The following is an 18,628-nucleotide window of genomic DNA, read 5'->3' as shown; positions in this document are numbered from 1 at the left end:
GAAGCAAATCTCTGATTTAAAAAAACATAAAGCGGAAGACCAGTACCCGCATTAAGCTGGTCTGCAGTTTAATTTGTTGCTGGCTATCTTGCTCTTGCTTGTTGCTGGATCTCAGCATTTTGAACCGAGAGAGAGACTTAGCTGTCGTACAAAGCTAAGACTCTGTAACATCATATTTGTATAGATACTCCCTCAGACATTTGGAATCATGGATTTTAAATGTATGAAGGAGTGGCCCTCGTCTGTCAAAACGTTGCAATCATATATATATATATATTTAAAAACCTTTTAAGAAAAGTTAAAAACATAAAAACATATTTAATCTGAAAAGGAAACGCTTAATAAGTGGATAGTCCTTAATTCGCGCGCAGTCCATTATCAGAATGAAGTCAATATTTTCCAAGGTATTACTGCCAGGTCGGAGGAGTAGTGATCCAGGGGAAAAATCAGTAATCCGATATATCAAGAATCTTTGGTTGTTCCATACTGTTATTCTGACAATGGACTGGCCAGGGTGTTGAAACTCCTTTTCCTATAACTCCTATTCACCATTCAAATAACATTTTCAATATATGTGCTGAAAAGCAAAGTACTTGTTTATTTATAGCTGAACATTTTGCTAACTGCATTTCATTTCCTCTGATGATATGAGCCATTATTGAAAATCCTTGGATTAAGGAAATAAACATAATTTCTCTATATATTCCTTATTTCAAACAATAAATTCTGAACTTAAATATATGTGTTTATATTTTGATTTACAGAATTTAACTTTAACCATTAAACTTATATATATATATATATATATATATATATATATATATATATATATATATATTAGATAGATAGATAGATAGATCTCCAAGTTTCAAATGTCAAGTTTTCTCAGTTGGTGACTTATTACTTTTAAAAAGGTATTCATTACAGTATTGTTGCGTATTGTGACTAACAAGTCTGCAAAATTATGTCTGTGCTGCATTTTTAGTCATGTTCAAATTCATATTTTTGGTGGAAGTTGAACTATTGTGGATATTGTTGATTTGGGGGTAGTACTTACATGATTTAGTTCTGAAGAGATTTGATGTTTTGAAAAAAAATTTTTTATTACTCTTTATTTGGAATATGATTTGGAAAGTATTAAAATCGGCAAAAATACATACATATATACATATGTATGTATTTTTGACGATATATCCATATGTATGTATTTTTGACGATATATCCATATGTATGTATTTTTGACGATATATACATATGTATGTATTTTTGACGATATATCCATATGTATGTATTTTTGACGATATATACATATGTATGTATTTTTGACGATATATCCATATGTATGTATTTTTGACGATATATACATATGTATGTATTTTTGACGATGTGTGGTGTGTGTATTTTTGACGATATATACATATGGATGTATTTTTGACGATGTGTGTGTGTGTGTGTGTGAGAGAGAGAGAGAGAGAGAGAGAGAGAGAGAGAGAGAGAGAGAGAGAGAGAGAGAGAGAACGTGCTATTGTCGATCTCCTCTCCGCTCATTTAAATTCTCCCATAAACGCATAACAACAATAATATTAACACAAAGGATATAAGTTTATGCAAGACAAAGCATTGGCGTTTTACTTGCATATGTTTTTATTATAAGCCTGATGAATCCTAGCGTGGATGAAACGCGGAGTATTCTGTGTAGCTTAATTGCCATATATATTTTATAACTTACTATATATATATATATATATATATATATATATATATATATATATATATATTAGGCATATTTCATTAAATAAAATAGACGGTTTTTGTATATTAATTCTGTTTTCAATCCTTTCCAACTTCTGAATAACAATCTTCACAAAAACTAAATTCCACGTGATATTATGTACTGTCAGGTTGACGGGGTTTCAATGGGGAGTCCGTTGGCCCCAACTTTAGCGGATATTTTCGTCGGGTACCATGAATCCGTTATGTTTAATTCTACAACTAAACCCACTGCATATTTCAGATATGTTGACGACACTTTTGCTATTTTTCCATCGCAAAGTGAAGCGTCGATATTTTTTAATAGGTTGAATTCTTTACATAGGGCTCTTAATTTCACTATGGAAAGTGAGAAGGGCAATTCGCTTCCTTTCTTGGATGTTCTTGTTTAACGCTCAAGGGGGGGGGGCTTTCTCACTACAATTTATAGAAAGCCGACATTTACTGGCCTATATGTGAACTGGTTGTCTTTTGTACCTAAATCACGTAAGGTCGGCTTAATTAATACTTTGGTACATAGAACCCTCATGATTTGTTCGCCTAACAGATTAGATGTTGAACTCGATAAGATCAGGGAAATATTCATCAATAATGGTTATCCTGTTGACCTTATTGATGACTGTATTTTCAAAAAGGTTGCGGATTTTAAATCCCCTAAAAAGTTTGGACCCTTGAAATGCCCGGTTTATTTGAAATTACCGTGAATTGGGGAGGGGAGTAATAGAATTTCCAAACAGATTCGAAGAAGTATTTACGACTGCTTCAATTCTGTGTCCTTGCGTTTGGTACATACTACGAGACCTGCTTTTCCGTCTTTTCGCAAGGATAGTTTGCCTTACATCCAAAATAGTAATATTGTATATCAGTTTAGATGTCAGTGCGATGCTGGTTATGTTGGGCGAACATCCTTACACCTTTTGACTCGTATAAACCAGCATGTTCCATCGAAGATCAGACAAGGGAGGATGGGGTCTGGTGGTCTCCCTCCTTCTGCAACCTTGGACTCTGCTATTGGCCAGCATTTGGTTGACAACCCGTGCTGTGCCGATAGATATAAAATAGATTGGTTCGAGGTGCTACATAGAGCGGACTCCAAAAACCATTTAAAGATTTTGGAGGCCGTCTCTATTGCGGTGCGCCAACCTTCTTTGTGCCGGCAAAAAGAAACATCAAACGCATTGTTTCTCTTTGGGGAACTTTGAATTTTTTCTCCCGCTTTTTTTTTTTTTTTCTCCCTCGTTATGCCAATATTTTAATCGTTTTTAAACCTAAATAAATTTAATTAGTGTCCCCGTACTTTTGGCACATTTAATAAGTTCCCCATTAGAACTCATTATTTTTCGACACAATATTATTTAGGTTGCTATCGATTTTCTCCTGACGAGATGATAGCCGAAAGAGCTCTCGAGAAACTTCCGCCTATTATTTTTTTTTAAACTATATATAAATTCTATACCTCTAAACATATATATATATATATATATATATATATATATATATATATATATGAAATTTATTTATACAAACATTGATGGCTACATATGTGCATACATGTTTCTGTAATCACCCGCGTTGGGGGATTACGTCTTCAGGTCAAGAATTATCGTCGAGAACTGATATTTCAAACAAAAACATTTTCTTATTTTGTTTACAAAGTTAGAATGTAACATGGGTGGGGGTTATGAGCAGGGAGAGGACAAGTGAGGTCTTTGAAGATAATAAACATCTTTTTTATTTCCCTTTTTTTTCTTTTTTTCTTTATATTACCTTTTTTTCAGTTCATCTATCCCATCTTTTGGTTTTTATGGCATAAGGTGCTTGAGAATGTAGTATTTTTGTCTTGCGGTCTCTAAATTAAAAACATTCTCATGGGCATTGAGTACTGGCCGGTTCCGTTCAATCCACACACACACACACACACACACACACACTAGAAGTCAAACATACGCTTATATCTATACTCAGGAGCGTTGTATTTTACTCACACACATTCACAGTCACACATACACACACGCACTGAAAACAGGCCATAACTATATCGACACAGGAATAAAATTAAAATAAATTAAATAAATAAATAAAACAAAACAAAACAAAAATAAAACAAAACAAAATAAAAACCAACAAACAAACCAAAAATAAAACGCCGAAAGTTATCAAACTCCTCACGCATACATATATATAAATACACGTATATACACCCACACCTTGATACACCCGCGCCTATATACACATACGCACACACATATACACATACATAGACATATAATGCTCACATACAGTTATAACATGTTTACATCTCTACCTACATACGCAGTTATATCAATGCATGGACCCTCAAACACAGATATCCACGTACACACCTGGATACCATACATCATGACTGTTATTATATCAAAACTAATATTAATCCCCCTAACAATCCTAATAATAATAATTCTTATAATATTTATCATACTAATGACACCGCCAATACCAATAATAAGACTGTCGATTGGGAACATATATATATATATATATATATATATATATATACATATATATATATATATACATACATACATACATATAGTCATCCACACACAGTACTGTTTCGCTGTATCGCAGCTCATCAGTGCAGCTAGACAAGCAACTACCTCAAGCCAGGATCGAAACCCGATCGCCCAAACGATAGTCAGAGCTTCTAACCATTGCGCTATACGGCTGCTGCTATGCTGGCAGTGAATTAACAATGTGTTAAGTTCAATTTATTTACACAAAGAGCATCGCTTCATCAAAGCAATGGGAATGAAATGTTTACCCGATACAAGCAAATGTAAACTTCAACCTAATATAAATATTTATATATTAAGATATTAATCCCAATCAAATAAAAAATCCAATACATATAATATATCCATCTATACTCCTATAAATTTTGGGTTTTTTTGTGTATTGATATTTATATTAAAACCCCTTTGTTCTATTTATTTATGTATTTATTTGCTTCTCCGCGAAATCAAATATGACACAAGGTCGGTTTTAATGTAGGTGAAAACCAGCTCCCCTAAAACAAGGGCAAAAATGGAGCACTCTGACAGTACCCAAAAATAGTAATAGTTTCCCCTCCATTGATCAAGGACCAATTAACTTAGTGTGGCGTCAGAACAGATACTACACTTTGAGGTATCAAATCTTTTATTTAGGTTAAAATACGAACATGAACAAAAGATTTAGGCACAATGTCAACTCAAAAAAGGGGGGGGGGGTCGTTGGTCATCCTTATCACTGTAGAACTAAACAAAAGGTTCTCTTTGCTAGCATTCTGTTTCACCATAATACCGCATTCACCCTTTCGTACTGGGGGACGTCCTACTTAAAACCCAATCGTTTAAAATATTTTTTATTGACGTATAAAAACAACTTGCCTGAAGGCCAAGAAAGAAAAAGGCAAGCCTTTTTTTCTTTTTATTTACAAAGGAAATACAACTTTGTTATATATGGTCGTGGAATTGCATTCACTAGCAAAAGATCTAGCTAATTTGGATATCCTTTAAACATTCATTTTAATTAATTCTCTATTAGTTTTTGTTTTTGTTTTTATGGGATGATCATCTTTAATTAACTATTACGTGTAATTATATTCGTGCAGATACTCTACATGAATTATACTTGCGTAATATTTGCATAAAAAGTTTATTTGCATATAAACCTCTATATATATTTATCTATGCGTATATATATATATATATATATATATTTCTTTAAAAAATTTGGACTACCAAACTCCTTTATCAGTTTTGGGTCTACAGACATGAAACTTAATATATAGGATATTCTAACCTATGTAAAACTTAATATTTGGGTTTTAGCCCAGGAACATCGGTGCAAAAGTTTGAAAATTTAAAAAAAATGGAATTTGCCAGGTGAAGGTCAAACGACGGCATTACGAATATGCATGCGTAATGTAATAGTTACTGGTTCATATTTCAATTTTTAATCTGGCAGCAAACATGTCTTCATAGATCAAGCATTAACGTCAAAGGAAAAAGTAAATCATAAACTAAACGTTTTGGTTTCGAATCTCGGTAGTTGCACACGAGTTATTTATTTATTTTTTAAACTTTTTAAATTATTACTATATATTGGGTCCAATATAATATAATAATAAATACGAAATCTGCATTAATCAAAATATCATATTTAAGTGTATTTACGATCAGGCAATGCCTGGCGGCTTGCTAGTATATATATATATATATATATATATATATATATATATATATATATATATATATATATATATATATATACATATATATACGTTTTATTTTTTATTACCGTATCTTTCTGTTAAGTTACATTATTGTTTCGGCTACACGGCCGTTTTTTGGCCGTCTGTAGCGTATACTAGTATATATTAGTCCTCGCGCGAAAGAGCAGGACACAAAATGTTTTAAATAATAATAATAATAATAGAATAACAATAACAAAGACTTTCGCTGGCGAGGACTACTATTGACCATAACCAATTATACAGTCCTTTTGAACTTTTCATCTCTATTTTCTCGTTATGTACTGAATATTTATTAATGAAAACTATATGAAATATGTTCCCTATTAAATTGTAAAGATTTTCTATTCTGAAAGAAGTTTTTAAAAATTTAATCCAAACAAGTTATTTTAAAGTTTTTGTTAAAAAACATTCACATTTTCTCATTATTCAGACCTGTATTACAAACAAGGAGTTGCAAAAAATGAGTTGTGGTGTGAGGAGAAATACAAACTGAAACAGAGAGAATATTCAGACCTGCAATTTAAAAACATTATCTTTCATCTAACAATTAATGATAAAGATATCAAATTTTCAATGATATTTTTTAAAGTGCAACAGAATGTACATTACATAAAATAAATCCAAGGTAATTTTTTGATTCAATTCAAATTAAATTTTTATACCTTACTTTGTAAAATTTATAAAAGTGCACTTTGAAGATAAATAAATTTCAAATTGAATCTTGTACCTTTATTTTTAAAGCCTATAGTAAAAACATTTTGTTTAACAATTTTCATGCCTTGGATGAAATGCTTTTCTAACTTGTATATATATATATATATATATAATTATAATAATATATATATATATATTATTATTATTATTATTATTATTATTATTATTATTATTATTATATATTATATATATTAATGAAAACAAAGGGATGTAGTGTTTACCTGATATACGCAATGGTAAACTTCAATCTAATATAAATAACAGTATTTATATATAGAAAATTTAATCCCAACCGAATTAAAAAAGCTCAATACGCAATAGAGAGTAGAGCTTATTATAAGAGAAAGAAAATTAAAACTGTAAGCTGAACTTTACAATCAAAATTTATTGTTCGACTGAATACTCCAAAAAACAATTTTTACGAAGTTCTTATTCCGCGGAGTTTCAAAGAATGCTATTTTATTATTATTCTCATCGGAGGACATAAAGAAATAATGAAAATTATTTTTTCCGGGCAGTGCAGTAGCCCAAAGAGAAGTCTGTCCCCAGTCAAATTGGACCTAATAGTAAAAAGAGAGAAAACCAGTATGAGATCCTTTATCATCGGCTTGATTAGAAAAGGTCCCATTTGACTTGGGACAGACTTCTCTTTGGGCTACTGCACTGTCTGAAAAAAAATTTTTCATTATTTCAGCTGTTTTGAAAACTTTCCAATCGGATTATATACATCGTCCATCTGGATTTATTTTGGAATCCATTCTCTCTAAAGAACTATTTTGCATTTCGGATTAACTTGAGAAGATTTTCATGCAAGCTGAAATATTATGCACGGTTTGTTTTTATATATATTTTTTACATATCCAACATTTTTTCACTTTTTTATTTGGCAATTTATAACAACAATAAATTGCGGTTTATCACTTAATGCCTTAACTAGCAAATTCTAGCATTGCTACAAATATAATTTTCTGATTTCTTTTATGTCCTCTGATGAGAAGAATAACAAGAATAGCATTCTTTGAAACTCTGCGGAATAAGGACTTTGTAAATTGTTTTTTGGAGTATTCAGTCGAACAATAAATTTTGATTGTAAACTTCAACTTACAGTTTTAATTTTCTTTCTCTTCTGTTTATTATACAAACATTATTAGTTACATATGTGCATACATGTTTCAGTGGAGTCCCAATTCAGGGGCAACACTTCATCAGACTAAAATAGAATTCAATTCTTTTGTGGTCTGATGAAGTGTTGTCCCTGAATTGGGACTCAACTGAAACATGTATGCACTTATGTTTACTACGCTATAATCACATTGACTAATGCATACCCATTAACCCTTAGCCTCGAGTGTCCTCCTGGCCTTGATAAGTGGTGATTTCTGTGTAAAAAAAAAAAAACCCTATGTAACCAATAATATTTGTATAATAAACAGACTATATACCAGCTCTGTCCTGTATTGAGCACTCTTTAATAAAATAATCATGCGTTTCATTGGCTTTACATCTAGGAAACCAATCGATAAAAGAGAGAGAGAGAGATAGAGAGGGATAGAGAGAGAGAGAGAGAGAGAAATAAAGAAAGAGGGATAGAGAGAGAATGTACACATTGTTTTAGTTATTTTAGAAACACATGCTTTCTAATTTTACAAAAGAAGATAAATTGAATACATTTATCCACTCTACAAACGGTAACAATCACAGAACATACATTTTAATTGGTTGACATTTGAATGGAAGTACACAATATGTTAATCTCTATTCTCACGGAAAGATTGTACACACACGCGCGCACACACACACACACACACACACACACACACGCACACACATTCACACAAAACATAGAACGCTGCTCTAAACACGTAAATGGTATGCTCAATTGTTCAACTATGTAGGTACGCATAAACGAACACACTCTCGTGTCAATGTAAACACATGATATTTCACTTACATATCTAAACATGTGGGTTGTTGGACCACTGGTTGGTATACCCAGGTGTATTGTATACTACAGCACACACACACAAACACGCACACACACACACAGACACTAGTTGTATAAAGAAATAACACTCGCATCTAAACACATAAATGGTATTCTTGGATGTATTGTACGTATATACACACAAAAACATATGCACACACACAGACACACCGACACACAGACACAGACACAGACACAGACACAGACACACACACACACACACACACACACACACACACTAAAGGTAAACACTTGCAAGTGGCATTTTTAACACAAATGGTATACTCAGATGTATTGTTTACACATGCACACACACATACACGCATATACATCTGGTGTAAACAGTGTTTACTAAACACATGGTATATCACATATCTAAATATAAAAGGTATTCTCAGATGGACTGTACGCATACACATAGGCAAACACATACACGCGCATGCGTACACACACACACACACACACACACACACACACAACACATGAGACTGAAATGTCTAAACACATAAATGGTATACTCAGCTGAATTGTATACACACACCATACACACATATGCACGCGGCGTACACTTAAGAAGTACACTGTATTAGTATTGTTAGTATATTTTCATTTATTTTTATTTGGAAAATTGCAAATGCGGTTCTGCATAAAAGATATTTTATAAATTAAGATTAAAATTAATTTTTTTAAGTTTTTCGAAAAAATTTTTTTACTTACCTTAGCAAACTTTTGATGGTGACTGGAGTAAACGTTTGAAATTTTTAGTGATGAGGGTGATAGCGACTTTAGTTTCCCCAAAAATTCCAAACTCTTTTTCTCGTTTTTCTTATCCTTTTCAATATTCGTATACATCCTCGTGTTGTTTTAGATTTATATTTCTTTAACTTCAGTATTTTCCATGCGATTTAAAAAAAAGAAAAAAAATACTCCAATTTTTCGCACGACGTTTGTTTAGATTTGTCCAGACTTTTCTTTTTTCTTTTCTTTTTTTTATTCTTTTTTTTCTTTTTTTTTCTTTTTCCTTATTGTTTTTTTTCTTTTCTTTTTTCTTTTCTCTTTCGTTTTTCTTTTCTTTTTTTCTTTTTCTTTTTCTTTTTGTTTTTGTTTTTCTCACTCGCTGTGCAACTTCTAACACGCAACAAAAATGACAAACCTCTTTTTCGTGTGTGTGCGTGTGCCGTTGAGCGAGCAAATGCCCTTCTTTATTTTCGCTCTCTATCTACCCCTCTCTCGCTTTCGCCATCCCCCACCCTCTCTCGTTTTTCACTCTGTCCTTATCTCCCTCCTTCCCCATCCTCCCCTAACTCTTTTTTCTTTTATTTTCCTTTTCTTTCTTTTTTTAGTATGACCACTTCTTTTCATCTCTTAACTGTAGACTTTTTTATTTATTTTTTATTAGATTCTTAAAACAGAACGTAGCCAGCCGCCTTAACTAGCACAGAAGCCCTCGCACTGGAGGATCGCGTGGGGATGGGGGGGAGTATGGTTCAGTCCAGCCCTAAACTAAAAGGCCATCCTCCCAAGCATTATCTCCTTATACAGGAATGAAGGGGTTTATTTTATCACCTTAAGCAGCAGCGCTCCTATCGGGGAATACGGATGTATCTAATAACGGCAAATTTTGCATTCAGTCAGAGCGCCCACCCCCACCCCTCCTAGGGGTCGCGGGCTTTATTTCTTACTTTAGATTGACGCCGTATCTAACCCTGCTTCTCAGACGCTTTTACTTTGTACCTATTTTGACAACAAAATTTGAAGCAAATAATAATAATAATAATAATAATAATAATAATAATAATAATAATAATAATAATAATAATAATAAATAAGTTAACGAATTTAACAAAAAAGAAAAGAAAAAATAAAGAAAGAAAGTAAAAAATCAAATAAACTATTTTAGCAAAAGAGTTGCGTACATTTTCGAAAGATTGTTGTTGTTTTGTTGGCAATATTGTTGTTTGATGGACAGAAAAGAAATATTTTTTTGTTTTTTGTTTTGTTTTGTTTTTTGTTTTTTTCTAAAAAAATCACATTATTACCACGCTCTGTAATATCACACAGCTGTGCAAGTCCGTTATTATCAGAACGGCAAATAATGCACGTTAACATATACACAACTGTTTGGATTTTCCTTTTCTTTTCTTTTTTTTTATCGGATTTTTTTTTTTTTTTTTTTTTTTTTGTCTGCTTATTTTTGGGGTTTTTTTTTTTGCTTTTTTTTTTCGCAGTTTTTATCTCGCTTCTTTTCCAAGTCTCGGATCTCAGTCCATCTCTCTCTCTCTCTCTCTCTCTCTCTCTCTCTCTCTCTCTCTCTCTCTCTCTCTCTCTCTTTCTCTCTCTCTCTCTCTCTCTGAATCTGAATAGTTCCATATGGCATATGCCAAGTCTGCTGACTCACTATTATTTTAATACATTTTTTTCAAAATATTATTAAAATAAAAACTATTTAACTACGATTTTGTTATCACTTGATTTTTATTTTTATCTCTTTATAAGCAACCGGTTTTTATTTTTAATGCTTAAGTTTAATATTTTATGACCAAGAATACACTAATATCACATAACGCACGACAAAAGTAATTTATGAAGAGACAGTCAGTGCGAGTGCGCTAAACAAAAATCGTGACTATGATTAACGAATTTTATAAAATAGTAAATAAATCACCATTCATAAAGGTTAAAAGCCACTCGAGGTGTTAAAGCATATCATGCGAGGACCGAGAACGGTGGATAAAATGAACATGGGGAGGGGGGGCAGTTTTATTTTCAAAAAAGTTAAATATGTATATTTCTTTAGTCAATTGAACTAATTTAGTTTTCACACCAGCGCCGCTGGTGACCAGCGGTATGTGGTACCTGGTACCCTAGTGATATCCGGGGGCCAACTCTTTGCATGCTCCAAAGAGTTAAGTATGTCCTAGTACTGGGAATTATAATGAACTAGCAAGGAGACCCGACGTTGCCCGGGATTGAATGAAGATAAACAAATGATCCACACTTTTAATACTTTTATTGTCATCGAAATAAGTGAAATCGCCCAATTTTTTTTTTTTTTAATCAAATCGATTGATTATCTATTCTAATCGAGAACCCACTGTGGTGTATCGGGAGGAAGAGCTTCACATGCTTGCGTTGCCTGCAGTTATTTAGTCCGCAATACATTGCAGTTTACATTGCACTGTAGAGAACCTACGGGTTGATTTCATCAAATTATTTTATATAATGACTTGAATTGAAGCTTAAAATGCAAAAGTCAAGTATCATGCTGCAATTGTGCTCAATTATCAATTTTTTATACTTATCAGTGGCATTTCGATAGAAAACACACCCAAGAACACTTCCAGACACATAACATACATTTGTGTGAAATTTCAAAAAAATCAGCCCAGCCGTTTCGGAGCCCATAAGGAACAAACACACACACACACACACACACACACACACACACACACACACACACAGTGCCTTTTATGTATATTTAGAGATAGAGCTATGATCAGAATGTTTCCTATTCCCCACCCCCACTCTCATACATGCCACTGCTTCACACAGACTAAAAATTACTTTAAAAAAAAAAAAAAAAAAAAAATCACTTATTTTACTTTTTAGACGGGGATTCAGTGAGCTGTTGTTGTTTTTTTTCTATACATATTCTGCATTTGTCAGTCTGTAATGTAATTTTGACAACGTTAGTTGGTGCCGAGAGGTGACGCCAACCTTCCACATTCAGTGCTCCGTATTCACAGATAGTCACCCATCTAGCAATTATTAGACTCAGCATTGCTTAACTTTAGCGACACTAACGATGTTACATTGTAAGCACTCCTGCTGCAGGTCAGCAGATGTGGCCTCTGATCCTGTCAAAACTGTAATGACCATGATCGTCCTCTCCGGGAGTTCTTTACAAGATTCTTCCACGTCGCAGGCCTTGTTTTCAGTTCCCAATGCCGGTGTCCACTGAAAATTAATTAGCTCCTCATACAGATCAAAAGAAAACAAACACAGGGGTTGCTAGTCTACTAAAAGTTAATTCACAAATTTACAGCTGTTTACATATATACAATTGTTCAGTGCGTTTACACCAGAAAACAGTCCGCAAGCTTATTCTTCGTTCTCCATGAGGGAGGCTGTGATGGAAAAAGGAGAGGTGGGTGGCATTCTCTGGAGTGAGTGTTCTTGCCTCGAGATCTAGCTCCGATCTGTCAATTTTTGGCCCGGACATTTGCTTATATTCCAAGAGAAAGGGTTGGTTGGGGAAACCTGCAAGGCTTGCAAATCTGGGATCAGAACTCAAATTCACTCACACGCCCCGAAAGGTTGATACTTTGATCTCTTGTACTCAGAAGCCAGGTATTTCACTAAGCCAAGTTTTCGTTATAGCTTTCCAAATGACATCTCTTGTCATTTTTCTCAAGCAATCGAATATATGTCTGTTTTACAAAAGCACAATAAATTCATTCTTTCAGAAAGGTTACCCGCCACTGCCCAGGCATCCAATCATGCTTCACAGATAATATTAGTATAATTACCCGGCCTTACTTAGTGTTTTAGGAGGTCTCAATCTCCCAAATGGGGAGCGGTATCGCTCCCTGAGGAGGTCACGCCATAGTATAAGGAGGGCCGTGTTTGGATAGAAGAGTTTGAGTGACATCTTAAAAGTCATAATGTAATGTTGTCCGGGACCCAACACGTAGCCTCAGTCACAAAGCACACAAAGATTAGCAAAGACCTTCCACTTACTTTTTTTTTTTTTTTGCTGTACGACGAAATTTATTTCCTCATTCTCTTATTACTGCTGTGACGTCTTTCGCATTATCATCTTCTCGAACGTGTTCTCAAATGTCATCCATGCCTCTAACATGATCTTGAACGTTATTACCGTCTCTAACGTGATCAGCTTTTTAAAGTCTTTATTTTTCCCCACCAGTGACGTCATTTTGTATGCATTTGCATACGCACGCCCACACTATGTTATAATAAGTCACTCCAGGTTTTTTTTTCTGTCAATCGCACACACACAAAGTGGATTTTAAAGTAGAGATAGAGCTATGATCAGATGTTTCTTATTTTGGATGCCCCCCTCCTCCCCCATACATGCCACTGTTTCACACAGACCAAAAATTACTTAAAAAGCAACAAAAAAAAACCCACTTAGTTTACTTTTTAGACGGGAGTTCAGTTAGCTTTTAATTTTTCTATTTATTTGCCATTTCTATTCATTGAGGATGGTAGACATTATATGGATGATATCTTAGTTGTTGCAGAGAGGTGTCGCCAACCTCCCACATACAGTGCTCTGTATTCACAGATGGTCACCCATTTAGTACTAACTAAACTCAACATTGCTTAACTTTAGTGATACTAACGATGTTACATAAGGAGGGCCGTGTTTGGGTAAAAGAGCTTAAGTGACACCTTAAAAGTCATAAATCACTCTAGCGGGAGTCTGTGGAACCATGTGATTTTCATCCAGGTCTTTTTTGTCACCTTTAACTGACAAGATTTCAAAGGAGAAAGATGTCCAGTATGGCTGGGTGGACCAATTATACATTTATTAACTAACTAGTGTACACCATAAAAAAAATGAATAAATGCTTCATCAGTGTTCACACTAATAATCATATATTGCATAGTGAGTGCCGTGTTTGAATTAAAATGTTACAGGTGACAGCTGACGGAAATCGGGAAACCATGTGATTTCCAAGCAATGTTTTTCAACCTCTTTGGCTGGCGAGACTTCAAGCAGTGAAGACATGTTTGGGTGCTGTCTATAAATGGGGAGGAGGGGGAAGTAGCACATACAAATTATTTGTCTATTTGTTTCTTTCTTTCTCTCTCTCTCTCCCTCTCTCTCTCTCTCTCTCTCTCTCTCTCTCTCTCTCTCTCTCTCTCTCTCTCTCATGTATTCAAGTCTTCAAGTAACTGTCTTTTTAAATAATTTTTTTATATTAAACATCGGTGTCCAAGTGAGTTTGTTAGCAGGGAAAGAATATCTGGATTCACACCGATGGACAAACAAAAATACACCAATAGGATTTGGTGTGTTAACATGACAGTGTGTGTGTGTGTGTGTGTGTGTGTGTGTGTGTGTGTGTGTGTGTGTGTGTGTGTGTGTGTGTGTGTCCATACGTACAATACATCCGAGAATACCATCTTTCATAAAAACGGACAATAGCTTTAAGTCAAAAAGAAAAAAAAATCTAGGGCGGGGGGGGGGGGAATCATCATTTTAAAATAATTCCCCATTAATAGAAACATATTAAAACATCTTACATTTCTGAATTTTTTTAGATGAGGATTGGTTATTTATATTATTTGGAATCTTCAGATTACTGTTCTAATCTTGAATGTTATTTTCACAACTTTTCGGTCAACATAACCTCTGACCTTCTTCAGGTGTATCTTGTCAAACTCGGGAATGTTTCTGTTGAACTCGGAAATCTGGACGGAATGTCGAATGGAGCTATTTATTTACTTCACGGGGGTAGCATGTTCTTGTTCCATCAGCCATAGGTAATTCACAATTGCATTTTCTACAACCCACACTGAAGATTGAACCTTCAACCTTCAGGAGAATATCACTTTACAATTGATTTTTTTTTTTAAGTACTTTAACCACTGTGGCAAATCTCTTTGTCCGCATAATACATTCTAAAAAATAATACATACTAAAAAATAATACATACTAAAACATAATACATACTAAAAAATAATACATACTAAAACATAATACATACTAAAACATAATACATACTAAAAAATAATACATACTAAAAAATAATACATACTAAAACATAATACATACTAAAAAATGATACATACTAAAACATAATACATACTAAAACATAATACATACTAAAAAATAATACATACTAAAAAATAATACATACTAAAACATAATACATACTAAAAAATAATACATACTAAAACATAATACATACTAAAAAATAATACATACTAAAAAATAATACATACTAAAAAATAATACATACTAAAACATAATACATACTAAAACATAATACATACTAAAAAATAATACATACTAAAAAATAATACATACTAAAAAATAATACATACTAAAAAATAATACATACTAAAACATAATACATACTAAAACATAATACATACTAAAAAATAATACATACTAAAACATAATACATACTAAAACATAATACATACTAAAAAATAATACATACTAAAAAATAATATATACTAAAAAATAATACATACTAAAAAATAATACATACTAAAAAATAATACATACTAAAAAATAATATATACTAAAACATAATACATACTAAAACATAATACATACTAAAAAATAATACATACTAAAACATAATACATACTAAAAAATAATACATACTAAAACATAATACATACTAAAAAATAATACATACTAAAAAATAATACATGCTAAAAAATAATACATACTAAAAAATAATACATACTAAAACATAATACATACTAAAACATAATACATACTAAAAAATAATACATACTAAAAAATAATACATACTAAAACATAATACATACTAAAAAATAATACATACTAAAAAATAATACATACTAAAAAATAATACATACTAAAACATAATACATACTAAAAAATAATACATACTAAAAAATAATACATACTAAAAAATAATACATACTAAAACATCTGTTTCAAAATTTTCAGATGAAGATTGGTTATTTGTATTATTTGTATCATTTGGAACACTGTTCTCACCTTGAGTGTTATTCTCACAACGTTTCAGCCGATGTAATCTTCTTCAAGTCTTTTGTCGAATACGGAAATCTTTCTGCCAAACTCGATGATCTGTATGGAACTGTTTTTCTTTTTTTTATTGCATTTTCACTCCAAACAAGGCACAGTGCCACTTTGATGTAGGAGGCTACTATCTGGGACATAATTTGCAGGGGTACTATGTAGGGAGTTGAACAGCAAGATGTCTGTTTACATTACACTTAAACTTTTGCATGTCAGTACAGTCAGAGAAGCAGGGATCCAGAAGGGGATTCCAAAGTCTAGCAGTCCTATACTAGTACTAGGGAAGAAACTATTAGAGTAAAAGGCTTTCTTACATCTAGGGTTTTCTACTGTGTAGGGGTGGGATTTTGCTGCTTTTCGGATTTGTTGAGTGTCTTTCTATCAAGGGGGGACAAGGGCTTGTAGTTCATCGGAGCATCCACCATTAAAATACTCGCAAAACAGGAATTGTGAACGTAACCCTTTATTTAATCCACAGGGGCAGTCATGCTCTCGTTCAAAAAGATACACCTGAAGAAGGTCGGAGGTTGCATCAACCGAATACTTTGTGCAAATAATACTCAAGATGAGAACAGTAGTTTAATGACTCTAAATAATACGTACTAAAATCATCATTTACATTAAATGTAGATTATTTAACGTGTTCTACGATAACTTTTTAGAATCTCCTTCATGTTAGGATTTTTGTAGATGTAACATTTTTTTAATCTTTTTTTTTTAAATGTAAAAAAATACTAATAAATATCATAAAATACTCTTTATTCGATTGTTATCACGTAAGTTTATTTCGTTTTTATTTATTTATTTATTTTATTTTTTTTTATTTTTTTTTTGTAGAACATCTCAGTAAAGTCTTCCTTCTCTTTAATCCTGTTTACATATTTTTCTAAATCGAGTCTTTGTTATCAGAATTTATATTAGTGATTGTCTCCTTTGTCCATTGGAACCCCCAGTGTATTGGCCAACAGATAACCCAATTTCTGCCACCTTATTGGATCACCTGAGCTGGCCTATATGAATTTAAATGCATGCTTTTCCAGTTTTCTTGGTTGATGTTGGCCTAACTACATTGTGCCAGAAGCACCCTGAAGGCAGTTCATGCACATACAAACCTTTGCTTCCATCAGAAAAAGAGCAGGAATATTCATTGCTAAGGGAGGGAAATTTCTTCAGAACCAAAGCTTCAAACCATTGTTGAGATGGCTTTTCCCCCTGTTGACTGAGGCATAGCTTTTGTTGTGTGCAGTTCTAGAGGATACACCTGCCCAGATTTTGCCTTCTCACCTTTTTAGAAGGGATTAGTTCATTGCTAATTGCCTGAGGCACCCCTAATGGAGAATGCTAGAGTGTTCTTCTTGCAGAGCACTAGCTTTTCACATCTCACTTTCCCGACCATCTATCATATCTCCCACCCTCCCCACCCCCGTGGGAGGAAGATAAACATATGCATACATTTACATGTGTGAGAACTGAACTTTGTTTTGGTGATAATAATCTTCATATTATTGCTAGTTTTACATTTTTTTAAATCATTTTTCCTTATCTAAATGTGGTGTACTCAAAGACAACATCAGAGTTACTGATGCAGACAATGGAACCGTTCATACAAGTTAGAAAACGGTTGTGGTTTTTTAACAATCTCCTTGCAAAATTCTTAAATTCATTCCAGTCCACTCCCCACAGCAGCTAATAAAACTTTGCTAAGTCGATGAATATCTGATATTCTAGTTTTACTAGTGCTACCATATCCGACTGCCTGAAGATACCGAATTCCTGACCTAAAATGCACCAAACATTGATGTTATTGTTATTTTATTTTTCCTTTCCTTTGCAAAATTCAATCATGTCCTGCAAAGTCAAAATAAATAAATAAATGTAACAATTTTCCTATACAAAACAATCAAACTAAACCAAATATCATGAATAAATACGCTCCTGATCAAAAGTTTAAGACCGCATGAAAATCTTAAAAAAAATAAACAAGTGGAGCATGCAGGGTTCCCCGTGAGTGCACAGTGAACGAGACATAAAAAATATGATTAAGTTCAACATTTGACCCCTACCCCATTTAGCCCAAAAAGTCCCCAGGGGACGTCAAATCCTGGTGAAA

At 33.1% G+C, this 18,628-nt stretch overlaps 1 protein-coding gene across 4 annotated transcripts in view; it reads right to left on the bottom strand.

Moving 5' to 3' along the window:
• LOC145280020 (AP-3 complex subunit delta-1-like) overlaps positions 1 to 9,943 on the bottom strand; it is a 388,277-nt gene extending 378,334 nt beyond the window's left edge. For 3 of the 4 annotated variants that reach the window (XM_080131662.1, XM_080131663.1, XM_080131664.1), the window contains exon 1: positions 9,462 to 9,910. In XM_080131662.1, coding sequence (XP_079987788.1) covers positions 9,462 to 9,596 — 135 coding nt within the window. In that variant the 5' untranslated portion in view covers positions 9,597 to 9,910. Of the gene's footprint in view, positions 1 to 9,461 lie in introns of all 4 variants that reach the window. The other variant, XM_080131661.1, reaches the window with a different exon arrangement.
• Positions 9,944 to 18,628: the final 8,685 nt, after the last annotated feature.

Source organism: Euprymna scolopes, chromosome 7 (assembly GCF_053919585.1).
Source record: "Euprymna scolopes isolate OS-2025 chromosome 7, ASM5391958v1, whole genome shotgun sequence".
Taxonomy (NCBI): Eukaryota; Metazoa; Mollusca; class Cephalopoda; order Sepiida; family Sepiolidae; genus Euprymna; species Euprymna scolopes.
The sequence above is the reverse complement of the archived record's forward strand: the minus strand, read 5'-3'. Positions and strand labels throughout refer to the sequence as shown.